The sequence below is a fragment of the Octodon degus genome, unplaced genomic scaffold (assembly GCF_000260255.1).
Source record: "Octodon degus isolate 3935 unplaced genomic scaffold, OctDeg1.0 scaffold00104, whole genome shotgun sequence".
Classification (NCBI taxonomy): domain Eukaryota; kingdom Metazoa; phylum Chordata; class Mammalia; order Rodentia; family Octodontidae; genus Octodon; species Octodon degus.
This window is the reverse complement of record NW_004524680.1, coordinates 3,735,975-3,753,115: the sequence shown is the minus strand read 5'-3', so window position 1 is coordinate 3,753,115 and position 17,141 is coordinate 3,735,975. Positions and strand designations below refer to the sequence as shown.

Below are 17,141 nucleotides of genomic sequence, written 5' to 3'. Positions count from 1 at the left end.
ACCTGTGATGACTCCAGGGGCTTGAGCAGCCATGACAGCTTGGGGCAAAGCCCCCAGGGGCTGGGCCAGGGTCAGTGCTGGGGATACCAGTCCAGGTGTAGCCAAAGTACCTAGCACTGCTGCTCCAGCCACTGCTTCCTGCAACCGAAAGGCCACCATGATCAATCCCAGTCTAGCTATCTCTACCAAATTCCACCTGAAAAGTCAGTCCCCAAAAGATCAGAGGACTATCCACCCACCGTCAAACCCACCAACTACAGCAGTCCTCACCTGAGCCGTGATCTTAGCTGTGGCTGCTGCTGCAGCCACAGCAGCAGCAGGTGGAAGGCCTCCAGGTGTGGCAGGAGTCAGCAGGGGCATGGGAGGCGTGACAGCCTTGCCCACTCTCAAATACTGGCCACCCAGATCAAAAAGGTTCATGGAGGACACAGCATCCTGTGATGACTGAGCTTTCTCATACTCTGAAGGGCAGGAGCAGCAGTGAGACGAGCCAGGCCCAGCATTAGGTGCCCTCCCCCTTCCTCAACACCCCAAGTTTACCAATGAAGCCATAGCCTTTGTGTTTGCCAGTTGTGGGGTCCCGAGCTAGTGTACAAGACTTGATCTTGCCAAAGGCCTCAAATACACTCTTGATGTCATCGTCTGAGAGGTCCTGGTGCACAGAGGCTACATATATACGGTTGAAGGCCCGTGCCTCTTCTGCCAGCTGGTCTATGATGGGCTGGGCCTGCCCTATGTTGCTGGGCCTGCCTACCTGGAGAGGCAAGGGGATGAAAAGCGCCATCAGCCCGGGCCTACCCTCTACCCATTTCTGTGGCACCACTTCATATTGCCTATTGTGGGGGTGGACAGAGCATTCCATGTGTTCTCAGCTCAAGACTCAACTCTGTTCTCACCTTAATATTTCTGCCCCCCAGCATCACTGAGTTCATCTGCTCCAAGGCCAGTTGTGCAGCTTCTGGGACCTCGTACTCCACAAAGGCAAAGCCCTAGACACAGGGTAGCCCGATTAGGCCAGGACAGTTTTGAGAGGGTGAGCCCAGAGCAGCTGGAATGGACCCAGCCTGCTCACCTTATGTTTCATGGTGACGGAGTCCCAGGACATGTCAATGCTCTTGATGGGGCCAAAGGGGGCAAAGGCTTGGCGAATGGTGTCCTCCCCTAGCTCATAGTAGATGGAGCCCACGTAGACCCGGCACATGATGGCCAGTGCCCGCTGCCGCTGAGCTGCCATCTGCAGCAGGACAGAGGAGAGAGAGCCACTGGCTTGTCAGGAGGGTAGGAGGCTCAGAAGCCCTCTCCCCTCCTGGTCCACCCACCCAGTTCTGCTGTGGGGAGGGCTCCCCCACAGCAGCAAAGTGCAGGCTCAGGCCCTGCAGTCAGGGCACAGGGGTCAGCAGGACCCCATCCTGAGGAACGAAGGCCAGGCCCGAAGACAGGACACAGACGCACCCCAGCCCACCGGAGTCCCAGACAGACTGGCCAGCAAAGCTGACAGGTGGTCAGAGGGAGGGCTATGTGCCCTTCCCCCAGTCCACCCCTCCAGGCTGGAGGACAGGTACCCCACGCTGGGCTGGGAGATCCTCCCACCACCCCAGCCAAGTACAACAACAGAAGAGGGAAGGAGGAGCCAGCCAAGCTGGAGGGACCCACTAGCATGAAGGTCAGAAGAGAGGGTGGCAGAAGACAGGGCAGCCAATGCCCAGAAGAAACCCCTGGGGAGGAACTCAGGAGCCCAGATTAGGGCTGCCTGCAGAGAACAAGGAGCACTTGCTCATGCAGGGCTAACTCAGGCAGGGGTACTATACACTTTCCCCACCTCAACACCCTCCACAAAAAAATTCCTGGAGCCTATAGCTATCATTGAGATCTGGCCCAGGCAAGAGCTGCTGGCCTGGCCCCCATGTTAGGAGGCAGCAGAGAAACGAATGGAGAAGTCTCAGGGCTCCCTGATGCTGGGTAGCTGCCATGCCTAGCAGGCCCAGGTGTTGGCCAGAGCTGGACTGCAGGACCTCCACATGTTCTCAGGAAGGGGGTTCCCTCCCCTGCTACTTCACAGAAGATGTGACAGGTAGGAACTTCTACAGCCATGTGTGGAGGGCTGCAGGAGGTCCACAGACCCCAGGTCTCTGCTCCTAACACAAACAAGGACTCCTCTCTCCCTCACAAAGGGCCCAGTGGCAGAGATCAGTTTACTACTTTTTGTTTTTGTTTATACCAAGGGGTTGAACCCAGGGCCTTTGGACTGAACTGTATCTCTAGCCCTCAAAATCTTATTTTAAATTTCGAGACAGAGTCTTGCTAGGTCTTTAAATTAGCCAGGTGGGGCTCAAACTTGCAACTCTCCTGCCTCTGCTGACCAGATTGCTGGGATTATAGGTGTACACCATCACATTTGGCACCAGTTTATATCAACAAGTTTGGTGTAAGCCCAGCCCTCTGCCACACAGGGGCCTCAAAGGAAGATCCACATGTCCTAACACAAATCCCCATGGTGGGGCCTATGTTCCCTCAAACTTGGAATTCCCTAAAAACCGGGGATGCTCCCTTAAATCAGGGTCCCCAATAAATAGGCCCCAGACCCCTATGTAGAACAAAAACCTCCGAAGATGGAGCCATGTTCTCTTCTCATAGTGAACTCCCCAGACATGAAGCCGTGTCTGGCCCTTGGACCAAAGATCCCCAAGAGAACATTATGTTCCCTTTTAGGGCAGGGCTTCCCAACTATAGGTGAAAAGAGCTTTTTGCCTGACCATATTTCCCACAGACCAGGTCTCTTAGAAGGCTGATGGCTTCTTTTCAGACACACACTTCCCAAAGAGGACACTAGGTGTGTCTCCCGAGACCTCCAGGGATGGCCCTTCTGAGTAGAGGCCCTTGTCCCTCCCTCTGGATTTCCCCAAGACAGGGCCTGGCCTCCTCAGCCTGCCTCTGGGCAAGGGAGGGGCACGTCCTTCCCAGATTCCTCTGCTCACTGTGGCTATGGTCATGGCCCCTGTCTCTTCCCTGGCCATATGACCACTACGTTTTGCTGACAGCCAGACCTGCAGCCCAAGTCTTTGCCCTTCCCTCTCTGCTTGCTTAGGTCCCCAAACCCAACCCCACCCGTCCGTCCTCCCTCCAGGGTCTGATGGAGCCACAAGTTAGGTCCCCTCTCCTTGGGGGCTGACCCCAACCCAAAAGCCCAAGCAGCCTGCAGACTGACAGAGCAGGTGCCTGCAGGTGTGCACCCTATGCAGGGTGGCAAGGGCGCAGACAACCTGGCATCAGCAGCTGCCCTCCCTGGCTGGCTGCCGCGGCTGCCCTCCGCAGTTACCTGGCCGTTAGTTTTAAGGCGGGCCCTCAGAGCAGGTGGAGGCCTCCCCAGGGGCGGTCCCGGGGTGGGTGCCCACACCACTGGCCCCGCCATGCCTGGCGCTCTGCTGCGCTTGTCCAGAGCTGGCGGGCAGGGCCAGCCAGGGGAGCAAGGTCCCCAGCAGTGGGCTGCACTGCCCCCCTCTAGCCCTGACTAAGGACATGAGCCCCGGAAGAAGTGAGCATTTCTATTGACCGATTGCAAAGGTGAGAGAGGATCTCCAAAGCCCATTGTCACTGCTGCCATCTGAAAGACAGTAAAGACAGAGTTCAGTCTGTTGGAGCCGAGCAGTCTCCCGCTCTTGTCAATACCTCACGCAGACAGCGGCAAGGCCCGGAGTCCCCGCCCTGCCTTCCCACACTGCGGCCGAGTGCTGGCTGCTGGCACCTGCCCAGGGGGGCCTCAGAGCCCCAGGTGCCTGTCCTGCAGCCCTTGAAGTAGGGCTGGCCAGGGCACAAGGAAGGGAGGGACAAATGGAGAACAGTGAGCAACCAGGACATCTCCTGGCATCATGAATGTCTGGGGGCTGGGCCAGGGCTGGGGGCTCGAGGCCCAGGAACCTGTTGACTTCACAGAGGCCTCTCCCAGCACAGACATCCAAGCCTCTGGCCTGGAGTAGGGCCCAGGAGAAGCATCCCAGATTGTTCCCTTTGTCCTAGGCCCCAGCCCACATGGTCTGGACTTACTGCAGGGTGGGAGGCTGACCAGGGGACAGAGAGAAACACACCCTACATGCTGCCACCACAGCTGTGCACAGCCTGGGGGACAAGGGCATGGGGGAGACCCAGAGGCAATAGTGGAAACACCAAGAAGGGGAATGGGCAGAACTACAGAGAAGGAATGGGAAAGGGGATGGAGAAGGGGCCACAGCAAGTAACAAGCAAGAAAGGCTGGGCCTCTTGTGTCTTGGGGAGGACCCAGGGGTCCTGAGAATGAGTCCTTGAGAATCTGAGAGTCATAACACCTTCTGGGGGTGGCCACAGGCACAGAAGGAGGAAGAGAAGGAAAAGGAGCAGACGGTGGAAGTGGGGAGGGGCAGTGGAGGCTTCCCAGCCCAGGCTGGGTGGGATAGCCTCCAGCAGAACGAGCCACTGAGGCAGTGGTGGTGGTGGTGGTGGTGGTGGTAGGGAGGTAGGACTCACCTGCAGATTGGTGAGCTGCTGCTGCTGGTGCGCGATGGTCTGCTTCACTAGTACACTCTTGATGCTCTGCTCCATGGCGTATTTCTTGGCCTGTAAAAAATAGCAGTGAGGAGCACTGGGGGCCCAGCCTCCAGGAAGGTGGCTGCCCCCACTGACCCTAGCTCAGCAGCTATACCCACAGTACTCACAAATCATGCTCTCACCTTCTGGAGGGCCTCCTGCTGCTCTGGCGTCAGAGGAGGCAGTCCCAGCTTGGCGGCTGTGCTCTGCCCATTCTCCATCTTGATGGAATCTGTGCCCTGGTGAGAAAACAGGGAAGTCGTTCAGCAGCAACCCAAAGTCTCCTGCACATGGCCCCAGAAAACCCACACCCATCTCCCTAGTCTCTTCCCAGGAAGAAATAGGCCCCAGACTATTTCTCATCTGGCTTGGATGCACGTCTGCTCTTCCCATTATTACTGTCCCCATCCCTGTGTCTCCCTGGGGCCCATCAGTGGGACATAGACTGAGGAAGGCAGGGACCTCAGGGGCCTGGGCCACAACGGGGCAGCTGTGGGCCCATGCAACACCAGCCAAGACAGGGAACAGGGGGTAGGAATCTAGTCCCTTCTTGCCAGCCTGACCCCACAGTTTCCTCTAACCCATGCTACAATCCTGGATTGGTGGTTATTGTAGTGGGGTAACTAGCCTCAGTTGTGCTACAGGAGAGAGAGTAGGATAAGGCAGGACTCGAAGGACCTGTGGGACTCTTGTAAGCCACCTTGCACCTCAGCCACCGGGGTTCCTCATAGTAGCTATGGACAGAGACATGGCTTCTTTGGGGTTTAGGGGCTACCGATGGACCAAGTATGGACCTCTTTCCAACAGTATCCATCCTCCACCTCTGCATATACTGTGCAAATCTTCCAATGAGCCTGAACGCTCACCCAGACCACATGAGCCATACAAAGGGCTCCAGCTGATCTCTACTAAATTCCTACACAGGTAATGGCCAGCTCCTTAGGGGAAGCCAGGAACAGATCAGCCCTAGAATGCTTACAGGCCAGGAGGTGTCTGGGCAGGATAGTCTTGCTGTAGTGACTGTATATCCAATGGAAACTACCAGAATTATGTTTATATTCTTTCCATCAAAGCTGTTTCCATCTTTTTTTACTAGGGAAAGAACACAGCCACATAAGCAGGAAAGCAGCACATCGAGAGCCAGCTGAGCACACCTGCCAGTCTACTAGCTCTAAAGACTACTGGAAAGCTTTCTAGGCTTCCAGAAACATCTTTATGAGGGATGGTAGAGGAAAAAAAGAGGATCCTAATACAGGAGTAACAAGCAAGGACAGAGATAAAAAGTAAGTAGGCAGTGCCAGCTGATCTAAACCCCAAAAATCCCATCCTGGCCATCCAAGTACTGGGTTTCCAGCCCAGAGTCAGAAGGCACAGAGCCTAAAAGGTCCATTCCCGGCAACTACAGTCTGGCTCACACTAAGCTTGTCTATCCTCCCAGCTGGCTCCAAGCCCTACCCTCCTTAGTAGGAGGGGGCTAGAGACCAAGATGGGGATGCTGGTGGAGGCTGTCACCATGGAAATCAATGCCAGCCCCCTGTAACCCCCTGGAAACCTTTCAATCTCCTCTTTGTCTTAGTAAACAAAAGGCCCTTCTCCCAACAACCAATGGCTGACGAACAGTCAGTCATGGCTGGGAGCCTCAGCCCCCACAGCTTCTCAGGATCCAGGCTGCACACTATGTTTCTGTCCACTGTCCCCAACCCCCAGAGGGTGCCTAGGGCCAAGAGGAGGGCCTCACCCCAAGAGGCTGCCAGGCCATCTTGTGGAGGCCTGCCAGGACCCTCTGGAGGCGGGCACTGAAATGAAGAAGCACAAAGATCCCATCACCCAGTAACAACAGAGCCCAGCTCCACTTCCCAGAGGCCCCATTCTCATGGGCTGTGACTAGAAAAAAGATCTGTCCGCATCCACTCTGGAGCAGGGACACAAAAAAAGTGGAGGCCTGAGTCCACGTAACACCTGTGCCTTGACCTAAATGCTACTTTGTTCTACTACTTAATTTTTTTTCCTATTATTTAAATTAGGAGAAAACTAAAATGGAAATCTGGGGCCAGGGATATAGCTCTGTTGCATAAAGCCTGCCTGGCAAGTTCAAAGTCCTGAGTTCAATTCATGGTACCCCCCACAAGAAACCCCCCCCCCCATCAAACAGAAATCTCCATTTTGGGGGTTAAAAAAAATGCTGCCCATTCTAGAACAGCAGGTCCTACCTTCCATACTATTCTGATACCAAAAGCAAGCACAGCCAAGGTCAGTTCCAGTGCCCCTACCTGGTCAGTCCATTGCCAAGTCCTGCCTAAGGCCTGAGACAGAAGAGCTCACAGGGGCGAGGCCAGGCCAGAAGCAGAATGGGGAAGGAGCAGGAGAAGCACGGACCAAGATTCAGGTCTTGCGAGCTACTGTCAGCCCAGAAGGCAGAGAAGGGTCTCTGGGCTCCTCTCCACCTGCCCCGGCCAGGCCTCTATGGCAGGCAGGCAGGCAGGCAGACAGTTGGGCCTGAGGGAGAGGATGCTTAAAGTCAGTACCTGTGGAGGTTTCCATTTGTCTCCCGCTGCCACCACTGCCGCCGCCGCCGCCGCCGCTGCTGCTGCTGGCTCGGACCCCCCTCCTTGCTGGCCATTGACTTGCTGCAGGCAGGAAGGAGATATTGTAACCGACAGTCACACAGATGCAATCACCTAAAACCCCCTCTCTGCTTTCCAAGGGTTGAGCTCCACAGTCAAACAAGGGAGGCCAGGCACAGGCACAAGAAGCACCTAGCTCCAGCAGGGCTCCTAAATATTCCCAGCATACCCCCATCTTACAGTGCCTACTCCTTAAACCAAGACCTCTACAGTTGTCCTGGACGCCGCCAAAAAGCACAGTGGCACTTGGGCCTGGCAGCAAGTCCCTGGAAATGGACAGTATAGAAAGTAAGCAGTGGTTCTGCTTCAAGCCAAGGAAAGCCACCTTCTCTTGCTAACAGACTGAGCAGGCCTGGATGACAAGGTGGCTTGGTAGCTGTCCCCTGGAGCCCCTCCTGAGGCAGCAAGGCTACCTTGTCAGCACCTTGCACACCCACGGTCAGCCCTTATCTCCGAATTAGTCCCAGTTCTTCCATAGGCCCTGGTCAAGTCCAGGCCTCCTTCCCTGACAACCAAGCTATCTAGGGCTTTCTGATTCTTGGAAAGAAAACCATGGTCCACTGTACAGTCTGGACCCACATTAAGAGGATATGCAGGCTGGGAAGCTAGCTCAGTAGAACAAGCCCCTGCCTGGCAATCGAAGGTTCCTAAGTTCAATCTCTGCTACTGAAAGAAAAAAAAAAGAACAAGAGGATATACAGGACCAGGGAGGTGGCTCAGTAGAATAAGCGCTTCCCTGGCAAGCACAAGGGCCTGAGTTCAGTCCCTGGTTCTGAAAAAAAAAAAAAAAAGACATACAGAACATTTGTGCCGAGCCAGCCTCTAAGAAAATGTAGGGTATGCCATGGTCTACTGGGGTGACAAGGGCAAAATCAGGCCTCAGGAGGGGGACAGGAGGCAGACAGAGGTGGACAATGTCATGGGGTGGAAAACTTGGTGAGAGGACCCTGAGACCTATTCCACCTTCTCAGAGACTATACAGCAGAAACAGCAGAATATTCTCACCCATCCAGCTCAGGAGTAAGAACCATAATACCTAATACATAAGGGAAAGCTATGCCTATACCTGGAGCCTCATGGACTATCTCAGAGAAGGGCTGATTTAGTCAGGGCATCTCTCTTAGGCTTCAGCCTTCTAGGGGAAGGAAAGTAGCATAGCCCAGCACACGGAAAATGAAGCCACTAGGGCTGTGGCTGGTTTTGCTTGGAGTCACTTCAAATGCAAATGATTCTAGCAAGGATAAGTTCCAATGCCCAGCTCAGCCCAAACTGCTGGGAAATGGAATCCCAGACAGACCCTAAGGAAAGATGAGATTTCTGCCACAGACCCTTTCACAGAACAGAGGCTGCTTCCCAATACTCACAGAAAGACAAACCTAAGAACCTACAGACAGGGTAAACACGGTACACAAGTAACTTCCTGCTTCCCCAAACTAATGCGCTAGATAACACAAAGACCAGGGCAATGCTGGGTAGCACAGGGCTCAGATGGGTCTTTCTGGGAAACCTCAGTCCATTCACAGACACTACACAAGACATTCATGGCACCCCATTTATGATAGAAGGAAGATCTCAGTCATTAAACCAGGATTCTGCTCTAAACATTCACTAGGAGAGCTGGGCATGGTGGCACACACCTTTATCCCAGGGCTCAGGAGTCTCAGGCAGGAGGATCACCACAAGTTCAAAGCCAGCGTGGGCTATTAATGAGTTCAAGGCCAGCCTGAACTACACACTAAGATCCTGTCTCATACAAGAAATGAAATAGTCAACACTTGGGAGGCTGAGGCAGGAGGATCAGCTGGAGTTTGAGGCTAATCTGGGTTACATACTGAGTTTAAGGACAGTGATACCATATCTCAAAGAACAAAACAAAATAATCCCCAAAATTGTCACTAGGAAGCCAGGCATGGTGGCACAAACCTACAAACCCAGTACTCAGGAGGCTGACAGGATTGCTGAGTTCCAGGCCAGCCTAGACTACATAAGCAAGCACAAGGCAAGGCTGCAGTACATAGCGAGACCCTGCCTCAAAAACAAAAACAAAGAGCTGGCCGATGGCTCAGCAGACTAAAGTGGCTGCTTAGATAAAGCACAGGGATCCCATTCCATCCAGGGCACCACATGCTATGCCCATGCCATGCTGTGCCAGTCCTACACATGGGGGCACTGAGATAGCAACAGACTGGGTGTGGTGGTGCAAGCCTGTAATCCCAGCGCTTGGGAGGCTAAAAATAGGAGGATCACTAGAAGTCTGATCTACATAGTGAGACCCTGTAGACCTTGTACTAAATACATTAAAAACAAACAAAGGTAAGTCATGGGCTGGCCAAATAGCTCAGCAGATTAAAGAGCCTGCTTAGGCAGACGCTGCAGCCAGTTCATGCCATGCAGGCCCCAGGGCACGCTGAGATGGTGATTTGAGATTGGGTGTGGTGGCACAGGAATGCAATCCCAGGTCTTGGGAGGCTGAACACAGGAGGATCACTAGGAGTCTGATCTATGTGGTGAGACCCTGTAGATCCTGTCCTAAAATACAATAAATAAATAAATAAATAAATAAATAAATGTCAGTAGGAGAACCTGGAGAAAGCTGTCACTTATTTTTAAAATCTATTTATTCATTTTGTACAGGGTCTTGTTATACAGCTCAGACTTGTACTGATCCTGTTGTCTCAGCCTCCAAAGTGCTGGGATTAAGGCATGTGCCACCACACCCAGTTTTGGTGGCTTGTGCCAGGGGTTCCAGGGCAGCACAGCATGTGGTACCAGGGATCAAACTCGGATCCTTGTGATTGTCAGGCAGGCGCTTAGGTCACTGAGCTATCTTCCTAGCCCAGTTGTCACTAAGTGTCACAGCTAGTCATATGCTGTCATCTCGAGCAATGAAAATGCCAGGCTCTGTAGTCACAATGTTTCCTAGCATCAAGCAGCAGTGCAAGAGGTGGGAAGCCATCTCTGAGGGATGAAATACCAGCTCTGCCTCTCAAAAGCCCAGAATAAATTGGGCTGTTTCCATTAGAAAATATTAAAATTTAAATAACTTGGGACAGGGGCTGGAGAGATGGCTCTGGGTCTAAAGCACCTACTTGGAACTAGCTTGGCAAAGCATCTGGGACCGCGGTTCAATCCCCCAGCACCACATGCCAGCCAGCCCCGCCCCCTGGTGGGCTGAGCTGGCCACACACACACACCACACACTCTCTCTTTCTCTCTCTCAAATAAAATAAGTAAATAAATAAATAACTTGGGACAAATAACAAGGTCTCTTAGTCTTGGGCTCCTCAGCTATAAGGGGGATAAACAGTCCTCCAGGAATGCACAAAGGTTTACCAAATCATTCTCCATGAAACACATTAGAAAATCAGCCACTGTACAAGGAAAGCAAGCTGTAAGTTCTAGCAATAAACACTGTTAATAACATCAACATCAGGGCCGGCAAGTTAGCTCACTGGGCTATGCACCTGCTTAGGTGAGGGCAGCCATCCAGTTTGGTCTCCAGCACCACATGCTGGGTCAGCCCTGCCCCCAGGTGAGCTGAACGGGCCACAGAAACTGGGCAGGTGTGGTTGTGTATGCCTGAAATCCCAGTGTTGGGGAGGTTGAAAACAGGAGGATCACTACGAGTCTGAGCTGTGTATTGAGACCCTGTACCAAATACATAAAAAATAGAATATCAACATCAGCAGGGCCTGAAAAAAAGTTGGGCATGGTGATACATGTCTATAATCCTAGCACTTGGGAGGCTGAGATAGGAGGAGCACTGTGAGTTAAAGGCCAGTGCGAATTAGGGAAAACTCTGTTTAAAAAAAAAACAAAAAACCTAAACAAAAAACAACCATTAAATAGAATATCAGCATCAGACTCATAGTGTAGGGATCATTGTAGGACACTTGCATCTGTTCAGGTCTCTTCACACAACACAGGCTCTGTGTTGAGGCCTGCAGATATAGCAACAATAAGGAAGAGAGAAGCACAACTCAGGAGCCTCATAGTCAAGTGCTAGCAGACAAATAATACACCAACTGACACCTAAGATGATTTCTGTAGCAACAAGTACAATAAAGCACAGGATGAGGAGTGACTATGAGACATACTAAAATTTGGCAGGCAGGCAGGGCCTCCAGAGGTGACATGTACACTGGGGACTTCACGAGAAAAAAAGTGATTGTTTCCATCAGGATGGGAGAAGGAAGCCAACGAAGGATGATGGCCTTAAGCAGGAGCAGTCAGAGAAGAGACAATTGGAGCAATGAATCAAAGACACAACATAAAGAAGACTGAACCCCTCCTGGAAAGGGAGCTATTGCCCATTTTCTGCAGCCAGCAGGCAGAAGGAAAGTCTAAAGAAAGGGAAGCCTTTCCATACTTTCCTGCATCTATCACCATCCAACCTGTGTCAGCTAGACTGAGTCACTCTATCTTTCCACAAGAGCTGATAATGCAAGGAACAGATTCTCACTAGCCCAGTGAGAACAGTAGGGACAAGACCACCTTTCTAAAAACCTTTCCACTCAAAAGATTAGGGACCTAGGTGTAGTTTAGTGGTATAGCATGCGTAGTATATGCAGGAGCCTGAATTCAAAATTTACAAAGAAAAACATTAAAAGAGCAACATGTCAGACCTCTTAGAACCTGCTGCAAGCCTGGGTCTTTCTTTTTTTTTAAGGCAGGGTTTTTCTATGTAATTAAGGCTGATCTCTAACTGTGTAGCCCAGGCTGGCCTTAAACTCTCTGTCTTCCTGCCTCAGTTTCTCAAGCTCTAGAATTATAGGCATGCATCACCATGTCCAGCTAAGCCTAGGTCTTGAAAGTTAAATAGCATGTACTAACCTTGAGAAGAGGTGCAGGGCACTGAAAACTCTAGCAAATGGGGTCAGACCTACTGCCCATGTTCATCTCAATAACAACACCTCTATGGCCCCACACACCAGCTGAGCTCCAGCTCACCGCTTTGTCCCCATGAGCTCTGGGGCCCTGCTCTGCAGACGCTTGGGAGATGAGGCATTCACTCCCCTTCTGTGCCTTTTCAAGTGTCCCATCTTTATCTGTGAGCCTCTCTCTCCTTCACCATCGACTGCCACCTAGGGACAGTCACCAAATTCTCAACCCTCTGGCTCACTGCTCACAAAGACCCTGTTTGCTCCTGTGGCTTCAAGAAACAGCAGGACACAGTAGAAAATTAGCCATAACATAAGGGTCACTTGTAGGGCAGTCCCTCACAAACTAGACCACGTTGTGCAGGTATCCTTTTTCCCTTGGAAGTGGCTTCTGCCCCAAGAGAGCAGGGTCCAGGTCCCAGCTCACATGCTAGCCATGGTAGTTAAGTGTACTCCTTGACCCTATGGGCCTAATCGCCTGCCACCTGTCCAAGCTGCCTTTTCAAACAGATCTGATCCCATTCTCAGGGTGTGGGTTGGAGGAAGGATGAGCTGAAAACGGATAGGTCCAGGAATGCGGTCCCTAAGCTAACTAGGAGGAAGATAGGCTGTGCTGTTGTGCACAAGTGTCAATTCCTGCCTGTACGCTCCTGGCTTGGCTTGCCTCAAAAGTAAGCGCTAAGCAGAGGAGGGGAGAGGCTCCTTCCTCTGAGTGCCCACGCCACCCTTAGCACAGCTCCCTCCGGTGTTTAGCACAAGGTATACCAAAGGGGGAAGTGGTGTCGGGTGCCTACCAGGCTCCTGACCAAGACAAGGATTGCTTCGGCACCTCAAAATTCTCCCACAGCGATTGGTACAGGGCGATTGCTCGCAAGACGTGTGAAAGCACACATGCTTACTCTACATGGAATAACAGGATGGGGTTAAAAGTTTCCCTGCAGAGCATCGACACAGACCATAAGAGTGGCTGCAACTGGGAGCCAAGCCACCCATCCTCTCCGGCTACAGGCCCGCCCCTTCCACTCCCACCAACTGAGATCACACGGATGTGTGTGTGTGAGGGGGACAGATGCCATTTTCCTGAACGCCGCCCGCAACACGACTGCAGGGCTCAACCCATCAACAGAGCCAGGCCAGCACCTGGCTAATCCTGCGGCCCGCCGGAAGCTAGAGTCCGCGGGCCGGAAGCTGCGGCCAAACCAAAGCCGTCCCGCCCCATCCCCGTCCCGCGGCATCCGCGAGGGGCTCCAGAAAACGGCAGCCTCCTAGGAACCCGCCACAATCTGGCCCGAGCGACTACGTGTTCGGTTCAGTTGAGGGCCGCCTGTGGCCGCTGGGGGTCACTTACGAGAGCTATGGTTGCCGTCGCCATCTTGCGTCCGTCGCGGCCGCTAAGCGCCCCACACACCACAGTCTTCCGTAATCTCGCGCGATCTGGCAGCCAAGAGAGCAACTATCGCGATAAAACGCTTTTTCCCCAGAGACGCGGAAGGAGAAGTACGTATTTCCGAGGCGGAGCAAATTAATCCCCGGATAGGGCTGGTACTGATGGACAAGGTGGTGGGGGGAGTACAGCGCTGGAGGATTAAAGCAGGACCGACCCGGGTGATAGGAGCGTGCACAGTCGAGGACCTTTATGCCCCCGAGGCCTCTACATTTCTTTGGCTCGCACACTTGCATCACCTCCCGCTGGGGCCAGTGCTCTTATTTCTGTCTACTTTACTCACAGATTTAGGCGTGTTTGCTCGCCGTTACCAAGGAGACGAGAAGAGCCGCCCTCTAAGATTGAGGGAGTCTGTAGACAGCTGAGACAGGTAACAGAATTACATCTCAGGCCGAACCTCGGATTTTGAGATGCATTTTTTTTGGAAAGAAAGTTATATGTATTGGGGAAAAGAAAGCTTGCGTCTAAATCAGAAGGGGCTGGGCGTGGTGGCACACACCTGTAATCCCAGCACTCTGGAGACTGAGGCAGAAGGATTGCTGTGAATTCGAGGCCAGTCTGTGCAACAAAATGAGTTCTAGGTCAGCCTGAACTGCATTGTAAAACTTTGTCTCAAAAACCCCCAAAAATAAACACACAAAAAACAAACGAGAGACAGACACAGAAAGGGGATGGGCTAGAGATACATTGTCTTTGCACTGTAACACTTTATAGTTAGAGGAGTCCTCATGTAATTAGCAGCATGTTGGCCTTCCTAATTATTTATAAAAACTGAAGTGTCTCTTAATACAGATGCTGTTTAGGTCAGAAGGCAGCCTGAGACAGCTTGTGAACCTTTAGGGAACACTATGACTGTGGACCTGTTAGGCTCTGAGCTATATTTAAGGGCTTGGGCAGACCATCCATGTTGTGCAAAGAGCTGCCCCCACATTTGCCATGGGCTGTAACCAGCCCCCAAATCTCAACTCAAGTTATCCACCTGAAAGAAGCACCTGTAAGCTCAGGCATCTTCATGTGTATGAGGTAATGAAGTATCTTCCCAGGCTAGGCAGGTCTCTGCGACCATGGGGAAATTTAAAAATTGAATATAGAAGGGCCGGGGAGATGGCTCAGTGGAATAAGTGCTTCCCTGGCAAGCGCAAGGGCCTGAGTTCAATCCCCGGTTCCACAAAAAAAAACAAAAACAAAAAAAAAGAATATAGACACACATAATAAAATAGGCCCAAATAGTTTCTTCCTTTCCTTCAGAAATGCCTCCAAAATGATGGGAGCCTATCAAGGCAGACAGGTAGATTGTCTTGGAGTTGTAGAACTGGATAGCAGAGCTGCTTTATTCCATTGGTATGTGGAAGTTAGTGTCTGAAGGATCTTGTCTAGGTGCACCTGGGAAGCAGGACACCCCAGACCTCTGTTGCTACCTACCACTAGGGCTGACAGGCACTGCCCCACCAACAGGAGCTGGGATGCGAGCTCCAGAAGAGAAGCTCTGAGGCTTTGCCCTGTTTCAAAAATGAGTGGTGAGAAGGTCTTCCCCTTTCCCTACCTCCAATCATGTTCCCAGAGCTTGGCCTCCAACATGCTCTACCCAGGCTCTTCTGAGAGGAGGATACCCCATTCACCATCTCCAAGCTCTAAAGAAGACTAGCAGCAAGAGTGCCTAGTAGAATGGTCCAATCAGACTCCAGACTCCCAACTAACCAAGCAATAAACTCCAGTCACAAAGAGCAGCTCATTCTAAAACACAAGTGGATAGCTCAGGATCATCAGGTACAAGAGAATGAGGAGAAGGAGGGAGCGAGAGGAGGAGGAGGTTGAAAGGTAACATTGGAGCTGGGGAGGTAGTTCAGTGGAATAAGTGCTTGCCTGGTAAGGGCAAGGTATGATCCACCAAAAAAAAAAAAAAAAAAAAAAAAAGCCTTACATTTGGGCTGGCCAAATAGCTTAGTGGATTAAAGTGCCTGTAAGCAGGGGCCAGGGGTTCAATACCTCAGCCTGCTTTGCTGGCCCCACCCCCAGAGTGCGCTGTGACAGAGATTGAGACTGGGCGTGGTGGTGCTCGCCTGTAATCCCAGCTCTTTGGCGGCTGTAAACAGGTGGATCACTGCAAGTCCTATCTAGTAGTGAGACTCTGAACACTCTGTAGTCCCTTCCCTAAAAAAATACAAAAAAAAAAAAAAAAAAAAAAGGTAACTTTGGAATCTTCCAGAATGCATAATAAAACCATATGGGTAGAAAACAGAAACTGCAGTAATCACACTGGTCAGGACTCTCCTGTGCTTAGGACCTACCTGGCTCACCAGAGCTTCCATAGTGGAAGGGGTAGGTGAGCTAGGTCTTACCGCCACCAGGGGTGACCCTTGGTAGCAGTTTCCAAGTAGACAGTAATATGTAATGCTACACTTAGGTACTTGGGGCCTGGCACCTTGTGTCCCTGTCTTACCAGAGTTCAGCCTTCTTGCCCTCCTTACAGCGACACTCTGCAGCAGTACACCCATTAAGGAGGTTCAGGGTCGACTAAGGTTACATCTCAGGGAACACAAAGCAGCTCCAGAGCCTGGGCCCTTAACTACATCATTGCATTCTTCCAGAGGTAAGTCCTGTATTGCAAATCCAGAAAATAAGGAAAGCAACAACAACAAAAAATAACCAAAGATCCGCCGCTTGCAGTGCAGGCCTTGCCTGTGGGGTATGCTCAGAAGGCGACTGGGCGTGGTGGCGCATGCCTGTAGTCCCAGCACTTTGGGAAGCTGTAAACAGGAAAATCACTGAGTCCAATCCACATAGTGAGACCCTGTAGACCTTACCCTAAAATACAGAAAAAATAAATAACTGAAGATTTCTGTTTCTGAATAATGAGCGAGTCACTGAAAATTTCCAAAGCACTGGAGCAAAGAAAAGATGGAGAAAAAATGAGAAAGAGCTGTACCAACCCGGCCCAGGTTGTGGCAGCAATTGAGACTGGGTGTGGTGGTGCACGCCTGTGATACCAGCACTTGGGAGGCTGTAAACAGGAGAATCACTAGTCCTATCTAGTAGTGAGACTCTGAACACCATGTAAATACCTGACACTCAAAATGAAGGAAGGAAAGGTTTACTTAGCTCACAGTTACTGGAGGGTTCAGTCCATATTCTGCTGGCTCCAAGGCAAAGGACAGCAGTTCATTGAGAGAAAACAATGAAGAGCAGAGGAGGAGCAGCAGCTGCAGCGTCCGTCAAGCCTCTGTCTTCCTTCTACACTGACTGCCAAGACTGGCGCTCCATGGCTATCAGCTCTTTCAAAGTGGCATGGCTGTGAAGATCAAGCTCCTCCAAAGAGTCGGATTTCTCCATTGAAGTGGGGCAGGGCGGCCAGGAAGCCTTTCTCAATTCCTGGGCCCTGCCCACCTGCAGGGCTAGGCCCCCACCCAGAGAACTGCTGGAGCTGATTCAGCCAAGTTGACACGGTGTATCAACTAACACAAGGCCCTTCCCTAAAAATACCAGAGAGAGAGAGAGAGAGAGAGAGAGAGAGAGAGAGAGAGAGAGAGAGAGAGTGCTTATAGGTTAAAGATCAGAGGTCAGAGAGGCGTGAGGGTTCTGGGAACTAGAAAAAAATGGCATGACACCCTAATAGTCCTGGGGGAGAAGTTATTTCAA

The 17,141-nt window shown here is 51.8% G+C and overlaps 1 protein-coding gene across 1 annotated transcript in view; it reads right to left on the bottom strand.

Moving 5' to 3' along the window:
- Positions 1 to 13,507, bottom strand: part of Puf60 (poly(U) binding splicing factor 60) — a 14,316-nt gene extending 809 nt beyond the window's left edge. The window contains exons 1-10 of the mRNA XM_004638962.2: positions 13,410 to 13,507; positions 7,083 to 7,184; positions 4,701 to 4,796; positions 4,498 to 4,587; positions 3,551 to 3,601; positions 1,073 to 1,234; positions 897 to 989; positions 541 to 754; positions 271 to 461; positions 3 to 138 (exon numbers count right to left, since the gene is read on the bottom strand). Coding sequence (XP_004639019.1) covers positions 3 to 138; positions 271 to 461; positions 541 to 754; positions 897 to 989; positions 1,073 to 1,234; positions 3,551 to 3,601; positions 4,498 to 4,587; positions 4,701 to 4,796; positions 7,083 to 7,184; positions 13,410 to 13,433 — 1,159 coding nt within the window. The 5' untranslated portion in view covers positions 13,434 to 13,507. The remainder of the gene's footprint in view (positions 1 to 2; positions 139 to 270; positions 462 to 540; positions 755 to 896; positions 990 to 1,072; positions 1,235 to 3,550; positions 3,602 to 4,497; positions 4,588 to 4,700; positions 4,797 to 7,082; positions 7,185 to 13,409) is intronic.
- Between the last annotated feature and the right edge of the window lie 3,634 nt (positions 13,508 to 17,141).